We start from the raw sequence: 18,814 nt of genomic DNA, 5'->3' as shown, positions 1-18,814 counted from the left end.
GATTCAGGTAGTGCTGTTGGAAGTATTTATTTGAACTACAATTTCTTTGTCTTTCACTAAATGAGAAGTAACATGAACCCTGCCCTCGTTCAACTTTCGTAGGCATTTCTAGCCGTAGAAATGTTACAAGCCGGATATCACAGGAGCACGGATGCGGGGGCTCACAAAAAGGACGTGAGTTCCGCATGGTCAAGACCAGACTAGATGTAAGATCGGCTCATAACAAGCTTTTTGTGTGCTTCAGCAGGTTCGACTCGTAAAATACGAACTGCAGGCTAAATTTCGAGAGCCGCCAATGCGGGAGGCCACCAATGCGGGAGGCCACCAATGCGGGAGGCCACCAATGCGGGAGGCCACCAATGCGGGAGGCCACCAATGCGGGAGGCCACCAATGCGGGAGGCCACCAATGCGGGAGGCCACCAATGCGGGAGGCCACCAATACGAGAGGCCGCCAATGCCGAAAACGTCAAAGCCAGTAGAGTGGATATCTTCCTTACTGACTTACGCTATCGAAAGTGGTCTAGCGAGGTGAATGCAATACTAGGTCTTATATCCATCTACCAAGTTATCTGTCCTATCGTCCCGCTGCATGAGATACCAAGCAAATTGGCCCAGAGATACACTGTTAGAGCTCTTGTCATCCGAAACCAAAGCACTCAAAGAAAAGATTTCTACACCGCTGTTATCTCGGCATATGGTGGTACACCAAATAAGAACATGAGTTTAGGTCATAAATAAGAGACATCCAGTATCTAAGAACAGTTCGAAATTCCAGAACATACTTTTGAGGATGTCGAACTCCAAATGCAGAGAACAGAATGGTCCGTTACTATCTACCTCGATTATCTCTCTCAAAAAAAATGCGCCTTTTCTATAAATGACGCCAAGGCTGATCATGGATGTAGATCCGAATCTAGCATATCACTTGAGTCTCTTGAAGATTGACGATTCTGATGACCGCGACGACGATATCGTGCTAGCCCCCATTTTTACGGGCCCAGTTCTCAATCAATGCGGCCAGCCTCCATCCCAGTTTGGCCTATTGGGAGGACTGAAGAAACTTGAAGCACCTGGTTTTCCAATTTCTCGGAAACAACTTTTTGAAAAAGACCCGCGACTGTTTTTCAATGTTTCATCGCCGTCGAGTACCTTCATCTGCGGCTCTCAGGGGTCGGGTAAAAGCCATACCTTATCCTGCATACTCGAGGGCTGTTTGATTCCCTCTAAGGCTGGTAGACTTTTAAATCCCTTGACAGCTGTCGTTTTTCACTATGACACTTTCATTTGCGATAATGGCGGTTCTCCTTGTGAGGCTGCATTCCTCGCATCTCACTCTCAGATCAATGTCAGAGTTCTGTGTGCTCCAACAAACATTAGAACTATACAGGTAATCTAACTTTAGCCTAGAAATGTTATTGCCTCTGACATATATATTAGGGGACCTACGCAAGATTCAATATCAAGGTGGAGCCTTTGCAAATAGACCAAGCCAACTTGAATACCAAGCGCATGCTAGATCTTATGGCTGTCGGCCAAGATAAAGGGCCAGTACCTTTGTACATGCATACTGTCCAGCGTATTCTACGGGAGATGCGCCTTTTGCAGCAAGAGCACGCATCCCAATTCGATTACCAAGAATTCAGAAGGCGAGTTCTTGATTCTGATCTTCTTCCTGGTCAACTTGAGCCCTTGAAGCAACGCCTAGAGACGCTTGAGAGCTTCATGCCTTCCCAGCAAGCAAAGCCACCGAGTGGGCTAAACAAAAAAAAGGGAAAATCCCAAGGCGCAGGCTCGAGCTGGGCACCAAAGGTTAGACTCTGGCAGTCAGTCCTAGTATCACAACGAGATGCTAATTGCTTGGCCAGCCATCACGATTGACGATCATTGATCTTTCCTGTCCGTGCCTCTCTCCTGATACGGCTTGTTCTCTGTTCAATATTTGCTTTGAAATATTCATGGAGCAGGACACAAAAATTGGCCGAGTAGTTGCACTCGATGAGGCCCACAAGGTTCGTCACTCACGAATAGGATCTCATACCGATGGCTGTTGACGCGCTCTGTGTAGTATATGAAAGATTCAGTCGAAGCGCGCAGCTTTACAGATACCCTTCTTTCAACTGTCAGGTTGCAACGCCACCTTGGGGCCCGCATCCTTATTTCCACCCAAGAGCCAACAATTTCAAGCGATCTCCTCAGTCTATGCTCAGTCACCATTGTCCACAGATTCTCCTCGCCAGCATGGTTACGTGCACTGAAAGGGCACGTGGCTGCAGCAAGTTTGGGGACACAATGCAATGGGGAAGCAACGGCCACCGTTGAAGAAGACTTAGCCGCGCCCGAAATATCAGGCAAGCTCTCATTGTTCTACCGAATTGTCAATCTTCGGGTAGGTGAGGCTTTGCTGTTCTCCCCTGGTGCCGTATTGGGTTCTGCGGCAGAAAATCCTAGCTCTCCAGGTCTGAGTAGACTAGGTGCTGGGTATTTAGTTATCAAGATCCGAGAAAGATTGACGGAAGACGGTGGAAAAAGCGTTATATCGTCTTAGGATTGCAAGATGAGCAAGTTATTGAACGATTCAACTCTTAGCAAACGACCTGTGTTACGACTTATCAGAATGAATATGAATTATCTTTGAAGATTTTATTAAGCTTTGACTACGCAAGACTTCGGCTTGATGCTCTTGACAGTGAGCTTCGAACCTTAATATCTTCAGCATCCTCAATTGCGCTATCTTTGGATGGTTGGACAAGTCAGAATTCATTGCCAATGCTAGCACTTAATGCTCACTGGATGCCCTCTGCCTTCCAGCAATATCGAGCTTGTATTGAGTTCGTTGAAATTGAAGGCAGCCACTCTGGAGAGAGCCTTGCTAATATCGTTGAGACGGTTCTCGAGGGGTTTCATATATCTGATAAAGCTATGACAATTAAAGCTGACAACGCATCGAATAACGATACCCTACACCGATATCTTTACCAAAAGCTGTCTCAGCGGTACAATGAGTACCTGGCCGAGACCATTATCCGAGAAGGGACGATGAAATTTACCCATAACTCCCAAATCTGCTGCTTTCCTCACATCTTGAACTTGGTTATGAACACTACGTTGAGGTCTCTACGCGCTGGTTTGCATAAGAAAGTCTGTGATCTCCTTGATGATGTTGCTAAGCGGAGCTGGAAGACGGTCAACGCTCCTACCTCGCCTATTGCAAAGCTTCGACTACTTGTCCTTTGGATTGCACGTTCTCCTCAGCGGATACAAAAGTGGGATAATCGACCTGGCTGTACAAAAGCTATCAACTACAATGTTGATAATCGACGGAACTCTACCTTTGCTAAGTAACCGGCCCTTACATTTTTTACTAAAATTACAGACCCTCGCATAGCGAGGGTCCTTCACCCATATGAACAGGATCATCTAAATGAACAATCTTTTCAATCTTCCAATTTAACCTCACTTTTACATACCACCATGTAGTAAATTAATTAATTAAAAATAGTAGAGAAATCAATTAGCCATTTTACTACTATAATACAAAAACAATTTAATCTCCCCGGCGTTTTTTGGCTCTTGCATGCTTCCTGATTTCGATCAACACCTTCTTCCACTTGCGCTTAGTCTTTTCTTGATCCGCCTTTTCGTCCAATTTGTATTCCTTTCGCTTCATTTCTTTCACCTGGGTGGAAGATATGATACCTGTGATCTGTATATGACGGCGAGAATTGTCATATCTGGCGTGGCGCGCTCCCATAATAGCCTGGGTACGATCGAATTCCCGCTGTAGCTGGAGAGCTAATACAGCCTGCGCTTCAGCGCCCTTTGCAAGCTTTTCTAACCCGTCCTTGAAACGCTGAATGGTAGGATCGTACTGACTGAGACGAGAGCTAATTCTTCGAATTCTCTCAGCTGTTTTTGGAGTGCTGAATTCCGTGTTTTGAGAGCCAGTTGACGGGGTATTTAGCCGGGGTAAATTGTCATGATATGGATCGTACGACTCCAATTCATCAGTAATAAGCTTGGAATTGATAGGCCAGAGGCCTGTCAATTTAAATCCAAGCTTAATTGTATGCGGCCGGAAGGTTTTTCGTCTGATCTCGGCGATACAATGTAGGAATTCATCCTTTGAAAATTTGCGGCATCCAGTCATTGTAGCCGCTTCAACAGCCTCACTATGCCAGTGTTTATAGACGCTAAATACTCCTACATCGAGAGGCTGTAGAATATAGCTAGTATGTGAGAGTAAGAAGAATAAAATGATATTATTCTTCTCACAAAATTCAATGAATTGGCGTTAAATGGGAGCCAAAACGGTCGCATAACACCAGCCGTTTTCCACCAAGCGTACGATTAATCGTCCACTTATGGAATAGCTGAATCCATTGATGATTAATATAACCGGTGTCAGTTACCGCTATATGCTCATCTACTTTGACATTGTCAAACCAGCGTAGTAATGCCTGCTTTCCACTTAAAATAATAAGTGGTGGACAGGTAAAACCATCAGCAGAAACAGCCTCTAAAACAGTGATAGATTCTCGATTGGTGACAGATCCATTGAATAGCTTCTTTTTTGGCTCTCTTGTGATAATAAATTGATCCCGTCCGACGCCAATTTGAAAACCAGTTTCGTCAAAATTGTAGATGTCTTGTTGGCATATACCATGCTCAGTCACCACACGTTGATAGTCTTGAAACCACCTTTCCACCACAGTTTTATCAAGTGCAGAAGCTCTCTCGACGTCAAGAGCTCTCCGACGTCGTATATAGTACTCGGGTGTAGGTTGCTCAGAGAGAGGGCGATGGCTTTAAGAATCAGATCCTCTATATCTCTATTGTCTTTAGGCATGGTGGGTGGGGTGGTTAACAATTCAAGAGAAAGTGGTAGGATTTAAAAGAATTGTTCATTTAGATGATCCTGTTCATGTGGGTGAAGGACCCTCGCTTGCGAGTGTCCGTATTTTTGGTAAAAAAAAAAGAGGGGCCGGTTAGTGGATACAGTAGCTGACAAGTTCGACTTCTATAAGATTCACACTCTTTTGTTCTTCCTCAGCGCCGCATCCGTGCACTGGTCTATAATGAGCTTGGGCTGTATATTAAGTATTTTACCTAGTTATCATATCGGATCATACATACGAAGACCTAAACGCACCACCGTTCAAATAAATTTCCAGCAACGGAGTGGATTTTCTGGATACTGTAGGAAATCCATCCAATGGCCAGATTGCCATCCTCAATCGAATATTTCTTGTTCCGTAGGAGACTCAACAGGGTGTTCGACGGGAGATAGAAGTTTGTTGGCAAACCTTCCCTTTTTTTCTTTTTGCTACCCTTCGTTGGAATAGGAGCATCCAACAGCTGCTCCGGCTCTGTAGTATGCTCTTGAGCATGCTCATCTTTGTCAGGTTGCTCTAGTAGATCCGGGCTAGATGATCTGGACTGTCTGTCGACTGGTTCAGAGTCAATCGCATCAACCAAGCTACAAGAGCTAGAAGATAATGTAGCCGGGTTGTTTTGTAAGCTAGCCTGTAATTCATTGATGGAATCTACCGACTCGGTCAGTATAAGTATGGACGTAGGCTGACTTCTCTTACCAAGCAAGGCCTCTGATGCCAACGAAACGTTTGCAAGTATCCGAACCTTTCCTGAGGATCCACAATTTTTTGTTCAATTGTTCCCGTCGGCTTTGGCTCTCCTCAGATTCACCGGCGACTTGTCTGATCAAGTCTTTGGGCATCTCGAATGCTGTTATAGGTGTAAAAAGTGTAGGAATTGCACCCAGAAGCTTTACTTCGATTACTTCAGTGGCAATGTCATCAACAAAACGCTTCAGTGCAACCTAGGTTTGGCATTATACATGTTAATCAAATAATTGGAGAATTAGGCGGTCGGTAACACGTACCTTGTAGTAGGCAAGCATGCAGTCAAGTGCTTCCTCGGACGCAAAGCGTGTCATGTCCGGTATGGTAGTCTGAACAAGAGAATGAAAAGACCTTGAATATCGATGGCGTGCATCACAGGCCCAGAGGTTGAAAGAGGATCAACACCAAAGTGGGATTGAAAAGCTTTACGGAAGGCTTCTTTTTGGCGATCAGCACGAGTTTTTTGGAGTGTTTCGGGGTGAAGTAGTGGTTGTAGGTAATGGGATGACCTCGCTGATGCGGTATAAGGAGCTCTTCGCTTCCCTTCCTCAATGTATGTCGTAAATTTTCCAGAGCCGGCAAAATTACCTTTTGAAACAAGGCCTTCGAGGTAGCCTCATCTGCCACATAGGAAACTGCGTGTTGGAGGAACTCTCTTGCCGCCATCCAAGCTGCAGTAATATGGCTGTGTGTTAGGTCGTCCCACGGGCCGCATTGTTCTTGAAATAGATCCTTGACGATCAAAGGGTTGAAAGTACCGGGTAGCTCTCGACCCCTTGTCCTTTTGAGAAGCGTTTCGATATGCTGAACGTATTCTTTTCTTGTGAGAGGTACTTGACGTTTGGAGATCAATCTCTGGTCTTCACTTTCAAGGAGATGGCGGAAATGGCCACGGTGGGAGATATTATCCGTGAATTTCTGATTCAGATTTTGAATAACTGCTCGGATGCGCTTCTGGTACCCATCATCCGTCTTTGCATCTCCGAAGAAAGGCTCGTTGTAAGTGCCATCCACAGCTGCCTTGACCAGAGACTGGAACGCTTGACTGATATGCAAAAGATATGATCGCTGTTCACCTGATGTTGCACGAGGATCGCCGAGCTTCTGGAGCTGCGACCTGCAGGAATTGATCTTGGAATTGATTTCGTTAATCAGGCTTGGAAGTTCACTTGCAATCTGACCAAGAAGCAGGCTGCTCATACGGGTTCGCAATGAATCCACACCCACAAGAGATCGAGGCATGTCTTCCCAAATCCCCTGGGAAAAGAATTTCCACTCCTGGATATCCCGATCGGATAAGCTCCGCTGGCCTTTCTCCGAATCCATATTCATCAAAACATGCCATCCAAGACGAAACTCCACATCTTGGTTCTTAGCAAGCGAGACAAAGGAAGCCTCACTTTCAGATCCCGGGACTAGCGTATCAGGCTTAGAGATGACGCCTAATGTCTGGTTACCGGACGGATCAGCGTCCCGCGCTAAACGGAGGACGATCTGGTTTGCAAAATCGTTCTTGGCAGAGACAACGGCAAGGATCACGCTTCGCGGTTCCCTCATGTAAGACTGAACAACGTCTTGAACTAGTTGTACATCGGCTGCGGATTGTTGTCGTGTTTCTGAGTGGATCAGACCAGGAAGATCGACAATTGTGAGTTTTGACCGGTCGGGGCCCGAAACTTCAACCCGCAGAAGGTCATTTGAAAACGCTTTTCCGTGGGTGGATATTCCCATCGCTGCCTTTGCGTTCTCTATTAGATTTGCAAGGCCATCGAATCCATCAAGTTTTTCAGAAAAGCTGCCAAGAGAATGTTGCTCTGCTTCGCTCCTCGACTGGTGAGGGACAATGGATACCCGAACTCCAACTGGCGAATTCTTCCGGAGAACTAATTCAGTTGGGAATCTAGTACACAAACTGCTTTTCACTGGAAAGGAAACACCGGAAATCGCCTCGAGAACGGAGCTCTTTCCGGAAGATTGGTCTCCGCATACAATTATTTGCGGGAGCGAGACGTAGTGGCTGATGCCTTGTGATCGTAGGGTATCGATGGAATCCAGAAGATCCAGCTGCTCTTGAGTACACAAGCCCTCGAGTGCGTCCGTTGTAAAGTTTGTCAAAGTCATGATGTAGTTTGATTTGAGATGAATTGGGATGACTAAATGGATGCTCCAATAGCTTTTGGACGTACTTCACAGTGTGCAAATCCCACATATTTATAATTAAAAGAACCTCCAGTCAACAACAACCCCTTTCGCCTAAAATCTCTTTTGCTGTGTATATCTTCGTGCCAGGTTGCAGTGATCATTCAAGCGGCCACTTACCATACCTATGCGCCACTACATTTTAATATGCATAATCTCCTTCCGCATTCCAAAGTCCTGTCACCAATAAAGCGTCTTTGTCACATTCCCAATATACATAAAGACCCATTTTTTGGCGTGTGTCGTTCCTCGAGTTAGCGTACGCTGCCCGCGTGAGAGGGGAAGGGACAATGCAGCTAGGGTAGAAGGGCTTAGCATTTTGAAGGGTGATGTAGGAGAATATTGAAGATAGGTAGGTTGGCGAGACACGCAGATAGGAAAAGAGGATGAAATGATTCACTAAGAGATCTCGGGTTGTCACGTGGGAGTAAAGCCATACTTGGCCAAGACGATGTGGTTAATGCTAGAGATGAGCCACATGGGGTAAAGTCAAAGAAAGAAACGCGATTCGAATGAAGACTGATATAAGGCAGTGGTGACAGCCTCTGTCAAATAGCTTATGTGCCATGCTTAGGCGCTTTCTCTGTTCATCTTCCCTCGTCCTCGATTCAAAGATCTACCACCTTCCCAATGCCTTGTCATGGTGCCTCGTCCATACTTCGGGGCTACCTAGTATTGACCTGCCTAGCAACTACTTGCGTCTACTGCTTTATTTTATCGTGGCTTGGTTCCCTAATGACTGCAGGTATTTCGTCCTATCACAAGTATCCAATGCCAAATATGCCTCATCGACGATCTCATATCTAAACCTGGTAGCCGAACAAGCAGTCACTACCAACAAGGGCCCTCCACTTCCCAACCCTACGAGCCCCTGGGAGACCCCTCGAACCACCAAGCGCTAAAACAATCGATCGCGCAATCCCGAGTCACCATACATGGTCATCTCGAATTCGTGACCAAAAGACTTAGCTTGTGAGAACGTCTGGCACCATACCCTACCTAAGATGGCTGCCAAGGAGGAAAATGAGCTTTTCGAAATCATGTCCTCGTACAGTGAGCCCAATGACTCTGAAACGCAAGGTTCAACCTCTGAGCCCTCGGAGAATGATATCTCGGAAACAAGTGAAGACCGCGCATTCGTGGTGTCGGACGGAGATCAATCACCCTATTCGAACAGATCCTCTGGGTCTTCCAACTACAGCCAGCACTGCCACCACATGCATGACAATGACTCTTTTGATCTTGTGAGTTGCACGGGGAGATCGTTTACAATGAATTAGCTGACATCCCCAGATTGGCCAGAAAATACCGATAAGCACAATTGCCAAACGCGTTATCCACCAGAATGGTAGTTCTATTGTACAGTATTTGGTCCTATGGCGGTCCTGGGAGCAGGAAAAGCCACATGTGAGTGGCATGGTTGGGGAGACTTGATTTGTATTTAGTACTGAGGCTGTGCATATCTCCAGGTCGCCAGCTAGTACGCTGTCCCTATATTGATGCGTGCGAAGCAATGTCATCGCTTTTTACCAAAAGGCCTCGTGATCCTACTTTTTCTCCAAACCATATTTGGCCCTGTCGACATACGCTTGAGATAATACGTATCTCAATCGATAGGCTTTCTGTATCACGTCTAGGTAGCTTTCTTCTTGCTGATTGCATGTGTCTGATTTTGCCCCGTAGCGAAGGGTAGGCTAGTGCCCAGCATCTATATCTTGTGTCCGCTCAAACCAGCCACTTTTATCCACAAGAAAGCTATAAATGTTGTAGTTCAGAGGTATTGATAGATTGTTCTCTCAGAGGGAGACACGGGGCTATATATATATATGCAGTGAAGGCATCTACTTGCATCATGTATTTCTTCCACGCAGAAAGAACTGGAAGCTTCTTGATCTGCAACAGCCTCATAACACAACAACAAATATTCTGAGATCCAACCACAAGCTGAACCTGGAAGCATCTCACTGAAGCAATCCAGCTTTGTGCCTTTCTGGCCCAGCCATAGTCGGAAATTGACCCCTTTTAAGGACCAGAGTAATGATTCAAATAAGTTGACTAGGATTTCAACAAAGGATCTTATGGCAAATTGATCTTCTTCTCCTAAGCTTCTTAAAAGTCAAGTACTTCCTATGTGTGTACGTCGGATGATCAATTACTTTGACTTTTTTGTCTCCAGCCAGGTGAAAGAACTGTGTTCAATGGCTCATACTCAACGTTGAGTAACAAACGTTGACCGATGATGACAACGTGATATCAAGCAGTCTATGAAAATTTGCGGCTTTTCACTGTCACCAGGATGTCACCTTCGACAATGGAAACCCTCTGGGTTCTAGTGACACATGTGATAAAAGAGTAATCGACCTCGCCTGTAGATGCGTTTTCTTTTATCCCAGAGGGATAGAAACACATTTGAACCTCCGATACAGCTTCATGCCCTGATCTCATCGCCGAAAGTCGACCACACTAGTGCTGATTCTGCACATTCACGTCGACAAAACCAGTATCCGCGGATTGCTACCAGAAGCTCTTCCAAAGGAGAAGGATTGTTTGAAACTGCACTTGATGTTACAAGTACTCGAACGTCCGTTTTTCTCGCACTGGCGGCGTGCGAATGGGTACGTACTTTGACTTCCAATGACCATTTGCAAGGATGCTAAAGGCAGCAGGAAGCATATTTCTCATGTTGATCGCTCCTCGAAAATCGCGGTCACCAAAACTCCTTTCATATATTCAAAGACCGAGGAGCTCGTTTGGAAGTGGGAACAGTCAAAGCTCTGTGGCCAGAGTATCAACATCACACTCTCTTCCACCATGATTCCACAAAGTCACCCACCAAACAAAGCTGATAGCCGAGGCGAATTCGTATCTATCGAGAATGGCATCGTTCATGTCTTCCCTCAAGCACAGCTCACGAACCTGGAACCGCACAACTATCAGATCGGAATTCTGGAGGCAGCACATTCAGCGAACCTGAAGATTATCCTTCTCGGTGCGAAAAAGGCGAAGCAAACAAAAAGTCTCAGGGGAAGCCTCATTCGCCTCCAGCATTCCGTGTTAGAGAAAGTCCCTCCTATTTTCAATAGCTGGTCAACTGATTTCTGGATATCGGACTCAATTGTAATTGATTTAAAGTCGATGGAGGAGGCCGAATTGATACTCAAGGCTATGCGTCCAGAGAGCCTCGATGAGACAGCATATGTCTGTGTTGGCCTTCCAGTCACAATCTTCGGGCCATTATTCAACAAACTGATATCGAAATGGAACGCGAGTGCCGCTTCTTTCGAGTACTCCAACGGCTTTATCTGGATATATTCTACAGTGGACCCGACAAACTTTAAGATACACGCGGGCGAATCTGATAGTTCCACCAATCATTCAGTTTCCTCCATGCTGAAGCGAATGAGCGGAAAATCTTGGCTTGTTAGGGCAAAGCTCGTGTTCAGACTCGAAACGGCGAGTAGAGAGAAAGCGACTATTCTAGCTGAGCTCCTAGAAGTTTCTCATATCCAGGTCACCTCTTCTCATAAGCCCATCACTCACTCCTAGGGTCGGCATGGGTGTTGGAAGGGTTTGGTGGCTCGCAGCAACGCTGTTGGCATCTATGGTTTGGTTTGATTGTATCTTTTTCTTGTTTTGTTTTTCTTCTTGAATTCATTGCGAGTTGCCAGTATGGGATATTCATAGGAGAACTTAAATTGTTTGACAAAGAGGTATTCTTGCTGCTCATCGCCGTAGGATCAGAGGAATGCTTGGAATGAACGGTCTTCAGCCAACTCCCTCTCCATCTGGATCCAGTTCGCGCCTGAGAACACTCCAAAGTAGGGAAAGGAGTCGGAGAGAGTCAATCACTGTACATGAACACAACGCCTGAGGCTTGCAGACCAGGGATCCCGATACAAAGATGTAGACTGAGCGACAAGAAGCCGGATTTAACTGCAGAATATCGCTATGCCACTACCATATTACATAGCTAGAAGAAGTCATAGAACATAAATGCTGCGATGATGAGTCTAGCGTGGTTTGTTCGGGACTAAGTTAAATTTTTATTTGAAATGCAGCTCAAAGGCATGTTTGCTGCAACACGACCCCCCCCCCCCCCGTAGAAACGACCCTCTTGCGTCTTCAAGGCATCGGGCATGATTGCATCGATAGTCAAGATGATCTGATCTAAAGAAAGAATTCCGCTTAGCAAACCCCACAGGTGGAGGGTCACATGATAGGTTCCACATCGCCTTCTACGATAGTGTTGGGGTCCGTTGCGCCCCGTTCGCTTTTTGCACTCAGGTGGTTTGTTTGAGTTGCTCGGCCGGAAAGAGACTTGGAAAATACAGAATCAATAGCCTGCTCGGTCTTGTATACGTACGGTTTTGCGCTTTCCTCGCCGTTGCTGGCCGCGGGCGCCTCCCTGATATTCCCAACAAAGACAGTCGCCGCCTGATCAGACAAGCGACCCTGCGTCTCAGCATGTTGACCGACTTCAACTTTGGAACAAGAACCACGGGATAGTTAATAAACGCATTATATGCAGGCACATGTGAACCGCAGAATTGGGGTTCAACGTTGAACACGACTTTGCGAGACGCACCTTCTGCAATCGACATATGGTGAATCACTACTGTTAAGCTGTCGCCTCATCCTAAGAAGCCATAAAATGAGCCTTCTGATCGTTTCTCACCAGTGTCGATTTTTGCCGCATGGCCCTTCCAAGCTGCTTTTGACTGTCCAAATGAAAGCTGTAGGTTGTTTGAACAACCACTGAGAAAACAATACATAATCCTGCTGCTGTCCAGTGTTGCCTCTCGTAAAAGCATGCCCCGCCTCATCTCAAAGTTTGCCGGATGGCTTGCGAGAGCTTCCGTGCAAGATATATTCAGTCTCTGTGGGCTCCTTGCTCTCGTATGCTGGCTATCTTATAGCCTCGGACGCCGATACAGCCATTTGCCGTTGCGGTTGCAGCATGCGGTATCCTGGAGACGCTTCTTCCAAGCGCCAACTCCAGGCCTGCTCCAGTGGCTGGATATCCCATCATACCTACAAGGGGGAGTACTCGCAGCCCTGGTGATTGCCAACATCATTGCAGTCAGCGTTCATGTTCGATCATGGGCGGAAGTGCAGAAGCGAGCTGGATGCTTGCGGTCACACACCTTGTTCCCCTCTGCTCCGGTTTTAGCTTCAGTCTGCCGGCCCATGTCTACCGCGTTGAACGGGGCACGTTCCAGTGGGCCCATCGGTGGCTAGGCCGCATTTGCGTGTTGCATTGCCTGCTTCATGGGTCCATCTTAGGCACAGTCGCTCGGAATACAAGACTTGCAGCTCCCCTCGTCATTCCACTCGTGGTGCGTGAAGCGGGCCAGAGAATGGCAGCCTCCCCGATTTCTCCGCGATTTGCTAGCTAGAAAAGTGGCTAATGTTGAACAGGCTGGTTGTAGTCTCCTGTCGATCTTGCCTTGGACGCTCGCTGCGATTCTTCGACGTTGGCCGCAACTCGGCCTTAAGGCCCACCATGTGCTTGCTTCAGTCGCCACCGGCGCCCTTACCTACCATTTGATCGACCGCGCATCGGCCTACCGCTGGGTTCTACTGGGCGGTATTTGTACCGGATTGGGCTGGAGTGCTGGGACATGTCTGCATACCATGTGGTTCCACAGGTCGTGGCGCATCACCTCTCGACGGGCCCTCGCACAGTCTTTCAACCGGCTCTTATGGCTTGATATTGCGGTTCCCATGGAGTGGGTGGCTCAACCGGGGCAGTATGTACAGCTCTGGATGCCACGCTTAGGGGTGAGGTCCTCGTTGCAGCTTCCAGCATTCTACGTGGCGTCCGTGGACACAGTGCACAACGCGCCAGGAGCACCGACCACTCGCATGTTACGCATAGTGACCCGACCCCGACCGGGCGTGACTGGAAGAATCGCACAAGCTGCTGATCATGCGACGTCCTCGACGATTCATTTTCCGGTCTGTGTGCTGGGTCCGTATGGGCATCCACCTAGCCTTGGCCAGTACGGGACCGTTGTCTTTGTACTTGAAGATATTGGACTCTTCCGCGCGTTGCCGTTCATACTACATCTCGTTCAAGAAAGCCGAAGCCGGAAGAACACGGTGCGACGGCTAAAAGTCCTGTGGCATGTTAGGCTGAAGAATTTCAGTGAGTGCCCCCCTTCTCGGATGCTTTGCCGCGTCGTGTGCTTACCGGAATAGACCATTCCCACTGGGTGGGGGATGAAATCTCGCAAATCCTCGAACTCGACCGTATGTTTGACCGAAACGATTGTCCCGAGCATAGACACCGGGATGACCGGGGATTTGATGTGAGTGAATTTTCCATCTCTCTATAATAGGTCGGGCTTAACTCGGTGGCAGATCCTGCAATTCACCACACATATCCTAGATACTCAGCCCGTGGACCGGATTCGTTACCGCAACAGTACGCGCTTGAAATATCATTTTCATGCCATCAATATCGACAAGGAGCTGGCATGCCTAATGGATGGTAGAGGCGGATCGACCGCGGTTTCGGGTATGAGCGCTCCCTCGTTTACCCACTTGGGTTTTGCCAAGCTAACTGGTATTAGTGTGCGCAAGCATGTCGACACGCGCAGCAGTACGCCGCATCGTTCATTCCAGAACGAGTGGTGATTGTCGATTGATTGACCTCGATCTAGAACCCTCCTGTGAGTGGCGGGCTGACGGTGACCCTTTCGTCCATGACGCATCCGAAACGATTGCAGCGCCAAAAGAACCCTCCAATACTAGCAGAGTGTTTGAGCCCGGTTAGACACCGACTGCCATGCCCGTTGCACATGTTGTTCCCGAGCAGGCCACTCGGCTGTCCGGAGAAACCTTGGTTAATAATAGAGGATCTTGGCAGAGTGATGATTCGGCGGTCAGAGGGCAGAGTGCCAATCACAAAAAGTGGGTTCGGCAGAAAATCACCGAAGGCGGCGTCTAGGTTAGTCAGTCTTAGACAAAGTTGGGGCCCCGTGTCACACGGTCATGAGGTGCAGGACATTTTAGTTGCTCCAACAGCCAGGCATGTCCAAGTTGCTTGGTATACTTCATGCATTGGATGCGGCCGATGTAGCTTTATAAGCCCTAGACCTTCTGAAACAGGCTGGCATCTGCTCTGAAAACCTTTACTAAACGCTACATTGACTTGGAATAAGTAGGTAATCGCAAGCATTGACTTGAATGAAACTTAGTTATGTATTGTTTGTGGATGTGAGATGCGAAATGTTGTGGGGATATGGTGAATAGCCGGCGGCGAAGGGGAACATCTCAAAGTGCGGAGGTTTTCTTTCCAAGTCACCCCATGCTACATGATAAGATGTATTAGCATGCAGCTTTTTGTCAGTCACTCTACTTCAGCAGCGACTTTCCTAAAGCAACAAGACCAAGCCGTTTCGTGTGTCCATCTCCCGGAACGCGAGATTGCAAAGACCCGACTAGCACAATATATATATAACAAAGAAAATCATTTTGTTGATTGTTGAGATTCATGGCGCATTCAGACTAGATACCTGACGCATCAGGCATGAATCTAGTGATCAGCATTAGACCTACCAAGCGGAGTATAGATCAGGAGAAGAGTTCTCATTTATATAGGGGTCTTTCACTCATTGAGAGAAAGGCCAGGCTTAAACAACCTCGTCGGCCTTGATATACCTGCTTCCCAATTCAGTAGACATCCAATTTCCACAGGCGTTCACCCTCAACACCGTTAGGCTTGATCAAATTTCCCCAACCGACTCGTTAATCACCATCCCATAGTCAAGTCGACTGGCAACAGCCCACCGAAAAGTAACCAGTTTCTAGTCAAAGTTTGACTGCATCAATTAACAATGTAGAATTCGGCACATAGTCACCTGTGTTTGCATAGTCTATAAGAGGCACCAAGACCGATGGAAATGGTATTGTCCAGACCCGTGACTTACTCCTGCGGACAAAATGGATGCCCCGAACAGCTCGCCAGACCAAGAAAAAGGAGAACAGCAGCCTAGTGAAGTGCCAATTCTTAGCGAGAAAAAACAATCCACAGAAAACTTCTGATCTTGTCTCTCCATTGGTAAGTGAAACGATTCGGCTTCAAATGTTTTTGCTGACCATTGCAGCCCTCCACTTCGCAGCAGAACGCAGATACCAGACACACCCTGGCGACCGAGCCCTTTCAACCAATCTTGAAGGTGCTAGCCGACCTCGAATGCGACGATCCCAAGTTCGCCTTTCCTGCGGCTCGACTTGTCGGACTCTATCGACGCCTATGGGAGTCGTGCGTGTCCAAGCACATAGATGGCGAGAGACTAGAGCAGAGCATTCAGAACTTAAAGGAGACTGGTACGCACCTGAGAAAAGAGATGAACTGTCTTCAGCTTCGCCACGACAAGCAGCTGCCCCAGCTGCGCTTTTTCGAGCAGGCACTGGAATATTCTCGGGAACGACTGACTAGCATAATTGATGACTGGAACTACCCTTCGAGACTGAATCCGACAGGGTTACCGGACAGCGCAAGAGGAGGGTGAGGGATTGTTTGTTCAGGACTGTCTTGTCCCATATTTAGACACAGAGATATTACAATCGACGTTGCAAATCAAGGGGAATTACCGCATACGAAGCAGGCTCTATGTTTATGACTAAGTATTCATAATAGAAGTGTATAGAACAGCTGCCGATTTATTTCCCGCTTATTCATTGAAAAGTGTTCACGAAGTATTCTGCATGTTCTGGTATCATCTGTAATTACCCGATATATTATGCACAAAAAACGTTGGATCCAGGGGTAGCGTTGGGGGCAGCGCAGTCAGCGGAGAATATGTCGAGAGACTCGAATATGGTAGAGACTCCATACGAGGCCAAAGGGACAGTCGGAAGCTAGTGCCTGTTGCACTAACAGCATGCCAGGTGATTGTGTCTAGCAACTGCCTGCGTACCCGACAGAGATTCCCCAGGGCCGTTTCAACCCGCGGCAGGAAGAACAGTTCCTCTCCTATAGTCTCACTAGATGTCCGCTCCAGTCGTGCAAATCGAAATTCTATCCAGTGCACCTCTTTAGGGAAAAGGAGCGCTGACATGTAGAGGAAAATGTCGCTAGCCTGAGTAGAGATGGATAGAGGATCTGGACCCGGTCACTTGAAGCCGGACAGACTGTCGCGATTGGGGTAGAAGGCCACCTTCCAGGCCTTTTTTTAATTCTATGGTTGGTCGGGGAATATATAGTATATTCCGCGGGATCCACTCAACCGCAGCACAGTAGCATTTCAGTGGCTCCGCTCCATTAAACGGTACGTTCTGAATCCTTCTATGGCCAGCCCTTCTTTTATCAACGCCATTAGCCCATTCACCGCACAGCTTCCCATCTTCATAGCTTCTGGAGTATGCAAAGGGCGGGATGGGTTATTGAAGTTCATTAGGGATCATGGTATGTTAGAGGAACAGTAAAAGAAGAGGGACCAGGCTGCGGACACACGTCATACATCCCACCATGCACATAACCCTTATCAAAGAAACCACGTAACACGATTAACACAGCTCATCAATAATGGGAATTTACGGGGACCCATAGAGTAACACATAATCCTCTCAAGTCAGCATCCCGTAAGGAAGTTTTCTCAACGCAGCCAACAATCAAACGATCTTTTTCTATTTTCGGTAAAACTTTTTGGGGGGCATACTGGAAAGGATCGACTTAGTGGAGAATCTCAAAAACAAAACAAAACATAAACCCTATAATATCGCATTTCGTTGAGGCGCTTTGTTCAGCGCCTACAGTGGCAAAATTATTGGCTTGTGCCTATCTTAGTACAGTATGTCCTGTGTGTGTCAATTAAATGCTGTGCACATCCCCAATCCACCCGTCTCGGTCTCATACCCAAGCGCTAATACCACATAATGGAAAATGTTGTGCATTTTACACTTCTCATTGGCTGAAGCCACCGATTTCGCAGCAATATATAATTCTCTGGCAAAATAAAGGTGATTATCTAGTGGAACCTGGCTAACCGCCGTACTGAGGAGCATCAATCCTCGGACGCCTATACGATGGGTAAGGCAATGGGCGTCTCATGAAACGACTTATACTAGTTTTATTTAGACAATTAACATGGGCCTCCATTTCGGATCTATGGTTATTAAAAGGACGCGTTTTCCTTGACTTCCTTCACAATCCATCCGTGTTCTCTCGCCCGCAAGATCTAATTTGTACAGACTGTACAATTTCTCTCAAATCCTGTGGGTTCTGTATTGTTGTTTTATTGTTAGTTTGGTCATTCTAACTTATCTTTTTAGACTTGCCTCGTTAGCTATGTCTGGTTTTCAGCCCGTTCACTATGTGCCTGCCAGTCGCCAGGCTCAAATATTGGCTATGCCAGTGAAGCGCATCCTCGCCGTTCCACATCGAAAGGCAGGGGGTACTAATCACTGGTGCCTCTACCTTTCGTCATCCCCCACAAGCTCGGTTCGAATTGATTGTCAGCCAAGCCACACTGTTCCGAGCTCGGTCCTTCGGGGAGGCTCCAAGGCCAACCTCATCATCTCAGAATTGCCTTACGAAACCTCTACCGATGCCCAGGCCCAATTTATTCTCGATGTTGCCCCTGGACTGTCAGTGGGGCAAGTTTGGGGGAAATTACTCGATATGGGCGTCATAAATACGAATTTGATGCATTTGGAGTTGGGTGCAGATGCTGGACTACTGATCAGATTAATCTTTTATACCAACTTCAATTTGTCGGTAACGCATCCCAGGTTGCGGCGGCAAAAGCAGGAATTCTCAAGCTGTGGCCAGATCAGACACCACTTCCCCTTGACCAGGGGGCTTACTACCAATGAGCCTCACCTTTTCTCTTTCCCACTTTCCCGATATTTTTCCTACTTGTTTGTTTTCTTTCGGGCCACCAGGTCCATTCCTTGCTATCTTGCACACTTTTCTTTGTTACCCACAGTCCTTTCTACTCACTTTTGTGCCCACCATTATTTTGCA

The 18,814-nt window shown here is 47.2% G+C and overlaps 5 protein-coding genes across 5 annotated transcripts; 3 read left to right on the top strand and 2 right to left on the bottom strand.

Annotated features, from left to right (window-relative positions):
• Positions 1-120: 120 nt before the first annotated feature.
• N7471_013907 (uncharacterized protein) lies at positions 121-739 on the top strand (the record flags this gene model as incomplete). Its single annotated transcript, XM_057286625.1, has 2 exons — positions 121-174; positions 248-739. The coding sequence occupies 2 exons, from the start codon at positions 121-123 to the stop codon at positions 737-739; spliced, it is 546 nt and encodes a 181-aa protein (XP_057129104.1).
• Positions 740-896: 157 nt separating this feature from the next.
• On the top strand, positions 897-2,546 carry N7471_013906 (uncharacterized protein; the record flags this gene model as incomplete). Its single annotated transcript, XM_057286624.1, has 4 exons — positions 897-1,388; positions 1,439-1,810; positions 1,867-2,010; positions 2,067-2,546. 4 exons carry the CDS (start codon positions 897-899, stop codon positions 2,544-2,546), a joined length of 1,488 nt encoding a protein of 495 aa, XP_057129103.1.
• Positions 2,547-5,140: 2,594 nt separating this feature from the next.
• N7471_013905 (Male sterility NAD-binding) lies at positions 5,141-5,954 on the bottom strand (the record flags this gene model as incomplete). The annotated part of the gene is made up of 3 exons (XM_057286623.1): positions 5,141-5,486; positions 5,593-5,837; positions 5,901-5,954. The coding sequence occupies 3 exons, from the start codon at positions 5,952-5,954 to the stop codon at positions 5,141-5,143; spliced, it is 645 nt and encodes a 214-aa protein (XP_057129102.1).
• A 58-nt stretch (positions 5,955-6,012) lies between these two features.
• Positions 6,013-7,761, bottom strand: N7471_013904 (dynamin family protein; the record flags this gene model as incomplete). Its single annotated transcript, XM_057286622.1, has 1 exon — positions 6,013-7,761. The coding sequence occupies one exon, from the start codon at positions 7,759-7,761 to the stop codon at positions 6,013-6,015; it is 1,749 nt and encodes a 582-aa protein (XP_057129101.1).
• A 10,375-nt stretch (positions 7,762-18,136) lies between these two features.
• Positions 18,137-18,663, top strand: N7471_013903 (uncharacterized protein; the record flags this gene model as incomplete). Its single annotated transcript, XM_057286621.1, is given in 2 exon segments — positions 18,137-18,565; positions 18,580-18,663. The coding sequence occupies 2 exon segments, from the start codon at positions 18,137-18,139 to the stop codon at positions 18,661-18,663; spliced, it is 513 nt and encodes a 170-aa protein (XP_057129100.1).
• Positions 18,664-18,814: the final 151 nt, after the last annotated feature.

The sequence above is a fragment of the Penicillium samsonianum genome (genome assembly GCF_028829775.1).
Source record: "Penicillium samsonianum strain IBT 33392 chromosome Unknown utg000010l_segment0_segment0, whole genome shotgun sequence".
Taxonomy (NCBI): Eukaryota; Fungi; Ascomycota; class Eurotiomycetes; order Eurotiales; family Aspergillaceae; genus Penicillium; species Penicillium samsonianum.
This window is presented reverse-complemented; position numbering and strand designations above follow the sequence as displayed.